This window comes from Cervus canadensis, chromosome 28 (assembly GCF_019320065.1).
Source record: "Cervus canadensis isolate Bull #8, Minnesota chromosome 28, ASM1932006v1, whole genome shotgun sequence".
Lineage (NCBI taxonomy): Eukaryota > Metazoa > Chordata > Mammalia > Artiodactyla > Cervidae > Cervus > Cervus canadensis.
The window spans coordinates 20,724,443-20,736,764 of NC_057413.1; the positions used below are offsets into that span (position 1 = coordinate 20,724,443).

The 12,322-nt window shown below is 48.0% G+C and overlaps 1 protein-coding gene across 1 annotated transcript; it reads left to right on the forward strand.

The window, feature by feature from the left end:
* The first annotated feature begins 2,166 nt into the window (after window positions 1–2,166).
* Window positions 2,167–10,836, forward strand: TRIM10 (tripartite motif containing 10). Its single transcript, XM_043450129.1, has 7 exons — window positions 2,167–3,073; window positions 4,872–4,967; window positions 5,485–5,715; window positions 6,443–6,465; window positions 6,801–6,916; window positions 8,067–8,099; window positions 9,847–10,836. The coding sequence occupies exons 1-7, from the start codon at window positions 2,645–2,647 to the stop codon at window positions 10,386–10,388; spliced, it is 1,470 nt and encodes a 489-aa protein (XP_043306064.1). The 5' UTR covers window positions 2,167–2,644; the 3' UTR covers window positions 10,389–10,836.
* The last annotated feature ends 1,486 nt before the right edge of the window (window positions 10,837–12,322 follow it).

The following is a 12,322-nucleotide window of genomic DNA, read 5'->3' on the forward strand; positions in this document are numbered from 1 at the left end:
GATGATTACAGGAAATGTAAAGTGAAAGGTAAAGTGACTTTTCCTGAGTCACAGAGCTAGAAAGCTGGAAGGCTGCAGTCAACTCAAGTCTCCCGGCTTCTAGCCGTGTGCCCTTCCTGAACTCCCAGTCAGGACAAGAGGATCAGACAGTCTTGGGTCTTCATCCGCTCACATGCATCTGTGCATAAAACCAAGGAAAACGCATTCCATCATCCCACTGGAGATCAGCCCTCCACCCTGTCTCACTCCCTTTCCACTCCAGCTACTTCGTGTATCGACTTCCCTTCCCCCCACCTACACCCTCTGCCCCCAAGAGCGCAGTCCCTGGAGCTGCGCTGTCCAGCACAAGAGCCTCCAAATGCCCAAGGCTGTTGGGCATTGAATGTGGCTGGTCCCAACTGAAATGTGCCATATGTGTAAAATACGCCCTGATTTCAGACTTTGTTGTTTACTTGCTCAGTCATGTCTGACTCTTTGCAGCCCCATGGACTGTATAGCCTGCCCGGCTCCTCTGTCCATGGAATTCTCCAGGCAAGAACACTAGAGTGGGTTACCATGCCCTTCTCCAGGGGATCTTCATGACCCAAGGATGGAACCCATGTCTCCTGCATTGGCAGGTGGATTCTTTACCACTGAGCCACCAATGAAGCCCCTTCAAAGACTTTAGCACCAAATAAAAAGAATATAAAATGTCTCATGACTAATTTTCTCTATGGATTACACACGTTGGTACTATTTGGGGCTAAATATTAGTTTCCTGTCACCCTGCTTGTTTAATCTGTATGTTGAGCACATCATGAAAACCGCTGGGCTGGATGAGTTACAAGCTGGAATCAAGATTGGCAGGAGAAATATCAACAACCTCAGATATGTGGCTGACAACACTCTAATGGCAGAAAGCAAAGGGGAACTAAAGAGTCTCTTGATGAGGGTGAAGGAGAAGAGTGGAAGAGCCAGCTTAAGACTAAATATTAAAAAAACTAAGATCATGGCATCCGGCACTATTACTGCATGGCAAATGGCAAGGGCAAAGGTGGAAGAAGTGACGGATTTCCTCTTCTTGGGTTCCAAAATCACTGTGGATGGTGACTACAGCCTTGAAATCAGAAGATGATTGCTTCTTGGCAGGAAAGTGATGACAAACCTTGAGAGTGTATTGAAAAGCAGAGGCATTACACTGCCGACAAAAGTCCGTATAGTCAAAGCTATGGTCTTTCCAGTGGTCACGGACTGTTGTGACAGCTGGACTGTAAAGAAGGCAGAATTGATGCCTTTGAACTGTGGGGCTGAAGACTCCTTTAAGTCCCTTGGACAGCAAGATCAAACCAGTCAATCTTAAGGGAGATCAACCCTGAATATTCACTGGAAGAACTGACACTGAAGCTGAAGCTCCAGTGTTTTGGTCATCTGATGCGAACAGGCAACTCATTGGAAAAGTCCCTAGTGCTGGGAAAGATCGAGGGCAGAAGGAGAAGAAGGTGTCAGAGGATGAGATGGCTGGACAGCATCACTGATGCAATGAACATGAACTTGGGCAAACTATAACAGACGGTGATGGATAGGGAGGCCTGGCGTGCTGCAGTCTATGGGGTCACAAAGAGTCGGACACAACAGAGTGACGGAACAACAACAATTAGTTTCACTTATAAAAAAATATGGCTATTGGAACTTAAAATTGCATGTGTGGCTCACATGATATTTCTGGTGGGCAGCATGGCTCTGAGACTCACAAATCTGAGTGCAAATTATGGCCTCTCACCTCCCTACCTGTGTGCCTTGAGCAAGCTAAGTAACCTGGCTGAGCCCAGCTAATATCCTAATAGCCCTGACGTTACGGAGCAGACTGGAGGAATAAATAAGATGGCATGTTTAAACTGCTTATGTCAGCATGAGGAATATGGTTATCGTAAATAAACGCTGGCTGGTGTTATTTTTCTTTCTCCTCCCCCACACAGAGTACATTCCAACCCTTTGGGCAGCCGACGGCAGGCCGGTTGGAGCATCACTGGTGAAGTTGCTTGTGCCCTGATCCACCGCCCCCGCCCGGGGCACAACACCCTTATCTGGGTCCCCACACTCCCCTGGGTTGGCTGATACCCTCAATCTCCCTGGAGACAGCTGGTCCTACTGCAGGGAGGCTGGGTGGCATCACTGCTCTGTGACCAGTCTCCCTCTTGCTCCCCAAAGAAGAACAGTCTCTTCCACCCGTGGGTGGTTAAGATACTTTCCTTCTACCGCGAGCGTCTCTGGATGGATGGGACGAAGCAGCAACCTGCTGATCACCGGCACCAGCTCAGACAGTAACTGAGGTCATCTCTGGGAGGCTGTCACGCCTTCTTCTCCCCCTCCTCTGCTATTTCTCTGTCTCTGCCATTGGAGGTGTGTGTCTGTTCCTTTGGGAGCGGGGAAGCAGAACCCTGGCTGCCAGACATGCAAGAGGGTTCCTTGCTTTTGTGTGCAAGTGCGGGTGTGTATGTGTGTGACCATGAGGCTGTCACTGGGTATGTAGGATGCCCCTGTGTCTGGCCGTGTGTGCACGTGGGTGTGTGAGTGTGCGCTGTGTGTCCTCATTGTTCTCCCAGCCCTGCCGCCCAAGCCGAGCAGAGAGGGTGACCTTGAAGAGGTCACAAGCAGCAGCAGCACCATGGCCACGGCTGCTTCCGTGACCAGCCTGGCAGATGAGGTCAACTGCCCCGTCTGCCAAGGGACCCTCAGAGAACCGGTCACCATCGACTGTGGCCACAACTTCTGCCGAGTCTGCCTCACCCGCTACCTGGAGATCACCAGCCCGGACCCCGAGGAGCCCCCGACCTGCCCACTCTGCAAGGAGCCTTTCCGTCCAGGGAACTTCCGGCCCAACTGGCAGCTGGCCAACGTGGTGGAGAACATCGAGCGTCTCAAGCTGGTGACCCAGATGGACTCAGACGAGGAGGACGTCTGCCCCGAGCACGGGGAGAAGGTCTACTTCTTCTGCGAGGACGATGAGATGCAGCTGTGCGTGGTGTGCCGGGAGGCCTGGGAGCACCGCGCCCACACCGTGCGCTTCCTGGAGGATGCTGCGGGGCCCTACCGGGTACGAAGGGGAAACTGAGAGGTTTCCGGGGGTGGGTCTCCATGGGACTAGACTGAAAGAAGCAGAGCGGAGGGATGGATAATTTGGGCCACTCTCTATTTTATCATCAGCCAGGCAATAGGCCCATGTATGCAAGATCACGTGTTTATGTTTTAAGCATGTCCTATATTGTTTCCTTATGGCCAACACATAATAGTAGCTCAACAAATACATGCTGAATGAATGAGTCACCAAAACACGAGCTTGTGTGTCTGGGCCCTGGATCAGTCAGGTGTGTCTGAGGATGTCTGGGTTTGCACTTGAGGAAGTGATTGCCTAGTGTGTATTAGTATTAATGTCTGCATGTTTCCCAGTGGATGCAGTATCTTTGGGGGGATCTGACAATTTGAGTGTGTATGTGTAACCGAGTGCTCCTGTTTGTGAGTAAATTAGTGTTTACATATATGCAGCTTGGGTAGATACATATAGTGTGTAATTTTCTCTGTCATTAAATGAGTGTATGCTGGTTTTAGTTGTTTATGCATCTTGTTTTATTACAAGTAGATGTCTATGTATATGTGTCAGCTAGTTAATTAGCATGTATTGGTAAGAGTTCTAAATATGTTTTGCAGTGTACTTTTATGGCCATTTATATGAACTGAACTGAACTGTTCCTAACTCTTCTCTAGAGCAAGAAATTTTTTGTTTGTTTGTTTTGGGAGGGTGTTTTGGTCACATGTGTGGCCTGTGGGATCTTATTAATAGTTCACCAACCAGGGATCGAACCTGTGCCCCCTGCAGTGGAAGCACAAAGTCTTAACCGCTGGACCACCAGGAAAGTCCCCAAGAACAAGAAGTTTTTAAAACAAGTCATTGATTATTTTTGCATTATCCTTGTTTCTTGTTCCCTCCAGATCATACTCAGAAAGTTGATTCCATTCATAACAGAGGTTGTTTGGAGGTGTTCCTCTTGGGATATGTGAGAAAGTTAGGATAATTTCAAAGAAGGGCATATCAAATTCAGGACAGACCCTAGTTACCATTTATTAAAGGCAAAAGAAATTAGAGTGTGTTTAGCCTGATGACAGGGCTTCCCCGGTGGCTCAGCAGTAAACAATCTGCCTGAATGCAGGAGACACAGGAGATGAGGGTTTGATCCCAGAGTTGGCAAGATCCCCTGGAGGAGGGCATGGCAACCTACTCCAGTATTCTTGCCTGGAGAATCCCATGTACTGAAGACCCTGGAGGGCTACAGTCCATAAATTTGCAATGAGTCAGACGAGCCTGAAGCGACTGAGCACACACGCTTACACAGCCTGATAACAGGAAGGCTCAGGTGGGAACATGGAATCGTAGCCTATAATGGCACAGGTTAAAGGGGGAAAGCCCTGATCAAAATTCTTGGAGGGCCAAACAAGAGGAAAAAGACCCAAAGAGAGTCAGCTGTTAAGGACAATAAGAGCCCAGGCTTTGTCAGCTGAGACCCAACTCCTTCCTTTGGGTCACTCTATTCCAGGAGACAGAGATGACACTTCTTAAATCATTATTTCCATCTTAAATATTTTTTAAAAGTTAATTGAAGTATCATTGATTTACAGCTTTGTATTAGTTTCTAGTGTACAGCAAAGTGATTCATATTTTTTCAAACTCTTTTCCATTATAATTTATTACAAGGTATTGAATTTAGTTCCCTGTGCTGTACGGTAGGTCTTTGTTGTTTATCTGTTTCACACATGGTAGCTTGTATCTGCTAATCCCCAACTTCTAATTTATCCCTCCCCCACCTCCATCTTAGACATTTTATGCCCCTTCTTTCCAGGAACAAATACAGAAGTGTCTTGAGTGTCTAAGAAAAGAGAGAGAGGAGATTCAAGAAATTCAGTCAAGGGAAAATCGAAGGATACAAGTCCTCCTGGTAGGTATCATTCCTTTCCTGGCCCTCTTGCCTTCCTTCGGCTCCAGTGCCTATTTGAAACCAAGACAACATCGCATATAGGGGCTTTGAAGTCCTTCTGAGTTTGAATCCTGAAACAAACTAGCTCTATGACCTCAAACAGCTCTCTATGCTCAGTTTATTTTTCTGTGAAGTGAAGATTAAAAATCGTCATTATCTCACTGAATTGCTGTAATGACTGTCCTTTAGTGACACGCATGTTGTGTGCATTTGGTAAACGGCAGGAGGTAGGGTGTCCTCACCCCCGCCCTGTATCTCCTCCCAGAAATGGCAGGGCAAGTGGAAAGGAAACCATGCCATGGTTTCAAGTCTGTCTGGGGACCTGGAGACCAGGGGGCTCTGACTGTACCACCAAACCTTGGAACATGTGGATCTGGGCCAGGAGGGAGACCGGAGTGAATTAAGGAAAAAGAAGGAAAAGGAAGGGGAAGAAGAGGAGGAATAACTTCCTGGCCTCTTTCTTCTCCTGTCCTCTCAGACTCAGGTGGCCACCAAGAAACAAAAGGTGATTTCTGAGTTTGCACATCTGAGCCAGTTTCTGGAAGAGCAGCAGAGCATCCTCCTAGCCCAGCTGGAGAAGCTAGATGAGGACATCCTGAAGCATCGGGATGAGTTTGATGTCCTGGTCACTGGGGAGATTGGCCGGTTCAACACCCTCATTGAGGAACTGGAGGAGAAGAAGGAGAGGCCGGCGAGGGAGCTCCTGACGGTGAGACCTGAGCCCACCCCCACCCACCTGTGCTCACCTAGGCTTTGTGGCATCTTTACCATATGAGCCATCTCTTCACTCACAGATCTTTGTACCCCAAGTGAAAGATGGGTCATAGGACCAGAAGTTCTGAATTCTAAGAGTCCTTGCTTCCCCCAGAGCTCCTGGTCACTTTGCTCCCAGATTGTGATCTCTTCATCCTACCATCCTTTCAGATAGGGAAGATACTTTATCTCACAAATACTTTATTTGTGAGGATCCCACAGTAAAATGCAAGTGAAAGCAGCATTTTGAAAAGCATCATGCACTATGCCAACAAATGTCAGGTGCTATTTGCAAGGCAAACCATTCTCTGTGTCAGCACCCTCCAGTCAGGAAGTTCTTTCTAGTCTATTTCACTTTGCCTTGCTGGAAGAGACATACTGGGATCCCAATATGGCATCACAAAGACAGCATGATTTAGCGGGACACACTTGGGACTGAGAAGCAGGTGACCTTGGGATGGAACTTGTCTTTGCCTCTGAGGGCTAGGTCACTTCACTGTCTGCATCTTATAAAATAAAGGAGTTGGGCTCCAAGATCCCTGAAGCCTCATAAACCCTAAAATGCTGTGACCCCATGGATCTGGTGTCCTTTTTCTATCTAAGACTGAGAATACGGTATTTTTGTCTTTTCTTGTGGGAAGGAGAAGTGGAAACCAAATCTCTGCTTTCTCTCTTTCTCCTAGGATATCAGAAGTACTCTAATCAGGTAAGTTTGTCTCTTCTTTCCCCACATACATAAACAGACAGGCAGCACATGCCTGGTTATTGCCAAACAAACATACGTTCTCACATTACAGATAAAACTCACATGTAAACTTTCACATCTTCAACTGCATTTCCATGTATAACCATAGATACACACCCAGCATGGCATTACCCGAGAGTGGGCAGTGAGGAGAGGAAGGGGGTCCATCCTAGAGGAATGATGTCTGCCCATGGGGACTGGCACCTCTGAGCTCAGTTAGAAGAAGATGATCAACTGAGTCTGGGGGCACCGCTAAGGAGGATAAATCCCAGACCCCACCATTTCTGTGCCCCTAGATGTGAAACCAGAAGGTGCCGGAAACCAGTGGCTATATCTCCGGAGCTGGGCCAGAGGATTCGGGACTTCCCCCAGCAAGCCTTCCCGCTGCGGAGGGAGATGAAACTGTTTCTGGGTAAGAGGACCCCACGGAGCACAGGTGGCCATGAAGCCTGGGCTTATGAATGGCTTCCATGCCCTGCTTCCCTATGCTTGTGTGACCTTTGACAAGGCTCAAGCCTTTCCAGTGCCTTGTTTTCCTTATTTGCCGATCTTTATAAAATCTGCTTTCAGAATAATGTGACAATGAAGTGAGATAATAAAGCTGAAGCTTTCCAGAAAAATTTAACTATTTTGAAAAAGAATGAAACCGATCTAATCACTTGTCATGAAGTGACATGTAAGATAATGATTAACAAAGTTGGTCACTGTCAAAAATTTTAAAAAGCCACAGGGGCATTTGTAATATATGATGAGCTTTTTTTATAATTGTTAATTAATAACCACTGAGAGTATTTTTCTGTGCTCTGTGGTAGCTGACTTTCCTTCCTCCTTTCCCTGGCTTTCCCCCATTAGCTTGGTTCTCAGAGTTGAACTGCCCATGTGGGGACCATGACCCTCTTTTCCCGGACAGTGGTGATAGGTGAGGGCGTGGAGGGTTTGAAATGAGAGTCAGAAATGTGGATTGCTGCCAACACCTCCCCCTCGATCCACATGACATCATGAATGATGCCACCTAGTTCTAAATGACCTGCCCATGAAGAAATGTCACCTTAGAAGAGTTTTCCCCTAAGTCCACTTCCTGCAAGTAAGTGGCCTAGCAGAGAAGGAAATTTTACTCTCATCAAAGGCTGACCTTTGACTCTCCCCTAAATTATTTCCAAGCAGAAGGAGAGACAAATTAACCCACTTATCTGTTCATTAACTAGATGTTTCTTGAGGATTTACTATGTCCTGGGCTCTGTGTGAGGCACTGAAGGTAAACATGGTCTCTGCCTGCTCAGAGCTAGACAGTGAGGCTCAAAACGAAGTCCCAGCCTACATCAGCATGCCCTGGGAACTTGCCAGAAATGCAAATCTCTGCCCCACCCTGGGCCACTTGAATCGAAAACAAGTGCTCCGGGGGCTCTGATGCAAATTCAAGTTCAGAACCACTGGTCTAGAGGGTTCCACCTGCCACTCTTCTCTTTGGCCCTTCCCTTCCTGGGGCCTCAGTCTCATCAGTGAACATTCTGCAGTTTTATAAGACTAATGAAATTGCATCTTGTTTTACTTCCTCTTTACAGAAAAACTCAGCTTTGAGTTGGATTATGAGCCAGGTAAGTTGCCTCTGTCGGGATGGGAGGGAGTGAGGAATCTAAAGTTGAAAAGGATGGATAATTTTGCTGAGTTTCACACTGGGCAATGTAATAGTCAAATACATGTATACCATATATGTATTAATAAATATACATGCACACATAATGTCACACGTGGCAGTAATACATGTCGCTGCCTTTATAAGGATTTCAGGAGAACAATGAAGAAGGAAGACTCACACACTCATACCACATACCTGACAGGAAGTTCAGGTTCTGATCTGCACTTGACGAGATAGAAAGATTAAATCAGCCTGGGCCAAGGTCTATCGGGAAGGGCTTCCTGGGTGAGGGGAACTTTGATCTGGATTTAGAATCGCATTCTTAGAATTTTCAGGACCCCCCCCACTCTCTCTCAGGTGTTGTTTCATGGATGATAGGAGTGCAACCTGTGGGCAGGAAAGGAATAAAGACTGGACCCCTCTCAAGGCCATTGTTCCTACTCTATCAGCCAAAGACACTGGGAAGTCATGGGGTTCTTGGAAGCAACTCTAATTCATGGACATAACAGAATTCATGTATTTGTCTCAACTTATGGATACTAAAAGTAACACAATGCAAAGGTCTGCAGAAGTTTTGATGTCAAAAAGTGGTCCTCAGACGGCCTGGCTGTAGAATTACTAAGGCAGAATGAATACCCCGCAGGTGAGTCAGGCAGCCGGACAGGAGCGAAGAAGCCTGGGTGTGTGAGTCATATGCACCCAGGGAGTGATCATGAAGTTTGGACTGGGGGGGAGGGGGAATGTCCCCGCCCTCTGAGATACAGGACGGGTAGGATGTGATGCGTCAGCAGAGGAGGAGATGAGAGCAGGCACGCACAGCTCTGGGCGTCAGCCAGTTTGCAGGCAGCAGAAGTGCTTTTCGGGGGACTGCAGAGAACCAGATGAGAGCCCACATGTCCAAACTAACATGCTAACCAACTAACTAATGCTGTGACCAACATAGACAGCATATTAAAAAGCAGAGACATTAGTTTACCAACAAAGGTCTGTCTAGTCAAAGCTGTGGTTTTTCCAGTAGTCATGTATGGATGTGAGAGTTGGACTATAAAGAAAGCTGAGCGCCGAAGAATTGATGCTTTTGAACTGTGGTGTTGGAGAAGAGTCTTGAGAGTCCCTTGGGCTGCAAGGAGATCCTAAAGGAAATCAGTCCTGAATATTCATTGGAAGGACTGATGTTGAAGCTGAAACTCCACTACTTTGGCCATCTGATGCAAAGAACTGAGTCACTGGAAAAGTCAGCATCAGCACCACCCTGATGCTGGGAAAGACTGAGGGCAGGAGGAGAAGGGGACGACAGAGGATGAGATGGTTGGATGGCATCACTGATGCGATGGACATGAGTTTTGAGTTGGCTGTGGAAGTTGGTGATGGACAGGGAAGCCTGGCATGCTGCACTCCATGGGGTCGCAGAAAAGAGTCGGACACGACTGAGCAACTGAACTGAACACATCCTCTGAAACAGGCGTTAACAGGTTCAGGAATCATTTATGGATTGTGCTAAAATGCAGATTCCATCTCAGGTGGTCTGGGGTGGAGCTTGAGAGTGTCACTAACAAGTTCCCAGGAGATACCCACGCTGCCTTTTGTAGGCACTCTACACGTTGTTGGGAGTAATGCTAACGTGAATGCCAAGGGGAGTGGTTAGACCTTTCTTGAAGGTGATAGCGCGTCTGCTGACATCTGCATCCCTTTTATTTTCCCCACAGCGCACATCTCTCTAGACCCCCGGACTTCTCACCCCAAGCTCCTGCTGTCCGAGGACTACCAGCAGGCTCGTTTCTCCTACAAGTGGCAGAAGTCACCGGACAACCCCCAGCGTTTTGACCGGGCCACCTGTGTCCTGGCCCACGGTGGCTTCACAGGGGGCAGACACACGTGGGTGGTCAGTGTGGACTTGGCTCACGGGGGCAGCTGCACCCTGGGCGTGGTCAGTAGGGACATCCGCCGGAAGGGGGAGCTGCGGATGCGGCCAGAGGAGGGGGTGTGGGCGGTGAGGCTGGCATGGGGCTTCGTCTCAGCCCTGAGCTCTTTCCCCACCCGCCTGACCTTGGAGGAGCAGCCCCAGCAGGTGCGGGTGTCCATCGACTACGAGGTGGGCTGGGTGACCTTTGCCAACGCCATCACCCAGGAACCCATTTACACCTTCACTGCCTCCTTCACCCAGAAGGTCTTTCCCTTCTTTGGGCTCTGGGGCCGAGGGTCCAAGTTCTCCCTGAGTTCCCAAGAGGGTGCAGATACCCTGTCCTAAGCACAGGGCTCAAAGAGAGGACCTAAGGACTTGACCCTGGAAGGGTCACCTGAGATTTGAAATGACTGCTTTAGATGATGTGATAGAGTTGGGACTTTGGAGAGGGACAAGGTGGGATGACCTTCAGTCTGCTGATCAAGCCCTTTCCTCAATGCTGGGTGGATGGGACTCAGACCACTGCCAGCCCTCCTCACCACCATCCCCACCAGGCACAAAAGTACTGTGTAAGAGGCAGGAATACTGGATTTGAGCGAGGAAGGCTTGGATTCTAGACCCAGCCTGGTAATCAACTTATTATATGATCTTAAACTAGGCATCTCACCTCTCTTCATCTTGTTTTCTCCCCTAAAATATTAGAGTTCATCTACTCATATCCTTAGGAAATATTTGTTGTGTGCTAATTATGAGCCAAGCAGTATGGTAGCCACTGGTGACATGAAAAGGAAAAGAAACAAATAAACAATAAAATCCCCACAAAACTTGTCCTGTATCTGAAGGAGGTCATGAGAAGAGACAGAGACATAAGGAGGAAAGGAGAGCACAGTGTTGTGATACAAATCTGATCTGGGCACTAGGATAGCCCAGAGGAGGGGTATAACCCATTAGGAGGCAGGAGGTGAGTTGGGGATGGCTTTCTAGAAAGGGGAAGTCTAAAAGATGGGTATAGTGGGACTTCCCTGGCAGCCCAGTGGTTAAGACTCCATGCTTCCAATGCAGGGGGTGTGGGTTCGATCCCTGGTCAGCAGACTAAGATCCCACGTGCCTCAGGGTGTGGACAAAAATAAAGAAATAAAACCAAAAGATGATTATAGTGAATGAGGAAAAACGGGGGAAAAGCATCTTAGGGAGAAGGGGCAGCAGCAAAGTGGATGGATGATCTGTGACCCATGGGACACTGGGTCATTTGCATTGTCCTCATGAGCTGATTGCGTGTGACACCCACCCCTGACACCACTCAATGCCTTCTTCTGGCTGAGATGAAAATGCAGGGCCTTGGTGGGAAGGGGTCAGGGAAGTTGTGGACATAAGCCACAACCCGAGGTCCACACTCATCCCCTGGAAAATCAGGAAAATCCTCTTCCTGATCTGTTGATCACCATCTGACATTGAGAAATGAGACGAAAGGAATAAGATGGTGAACAGGAATCAGTCCCAAATAGCTCAGCTGTGGGGGCAGAGATAGCACCATCATAAACTTTGTACTGGGGAGGGAATCTCAGACAGAGGCAGGGAGTGAATTGCCCAGATGGAGTTACAGAGGGGGACCCGTGACTTGTAGCCCAAAGCACTGGGACTGCTCCAAGGCTGGATAAGAAGTGTCATCTGAGGGACTGGGCAGAAGGGAGAGAATCAGGACTTTGTAAAGATGGGTGGATTTGGGTAGAGACCTTGTAGGGGAGCAGATTGTATTGGCAGAAGCTGTGGCTGCACGTGGTGTGAAGAAGCTGAGTGTTCATGACTCCAGAAGCCACCCTGCCTGGTGCTGGTTCAGGGACAAGAACTAACATGTGGCTACCTTGAGTTTGTGAGATGATTTCTGTCATTTCAAGGAAGTTTAAATCCTATGTACAATAAAAGCATTGTCTTATATTTTATTTTTAGTTCTTGGTGGTGGTGTCACTTATTCTGCTTGAACATATCCTTCACTTTAATACTGTCTCTGTTGAATCTGCTTAGACATAAAGTAAAACGTTCTATCATCTCCCCACTGGGGCCTCTGGGAGGAGCAAACCATCCAGGTGCAAACTCTAAGGGGAGATGAGGCCCAGGCTCAGAAGTCACCCCAAAAGTTCTGTTATTTACCCTCTTCTTTTTTTCCTCTTCTGACCAAAAGGATTATAGGATCTTGGTTCTCCAACCGGGGATTGAACCCATGCCCACGGCAGTGAAAGCTGGCATCCTAACCACAGGACGGCCAGGGAATTCCCTGTTGT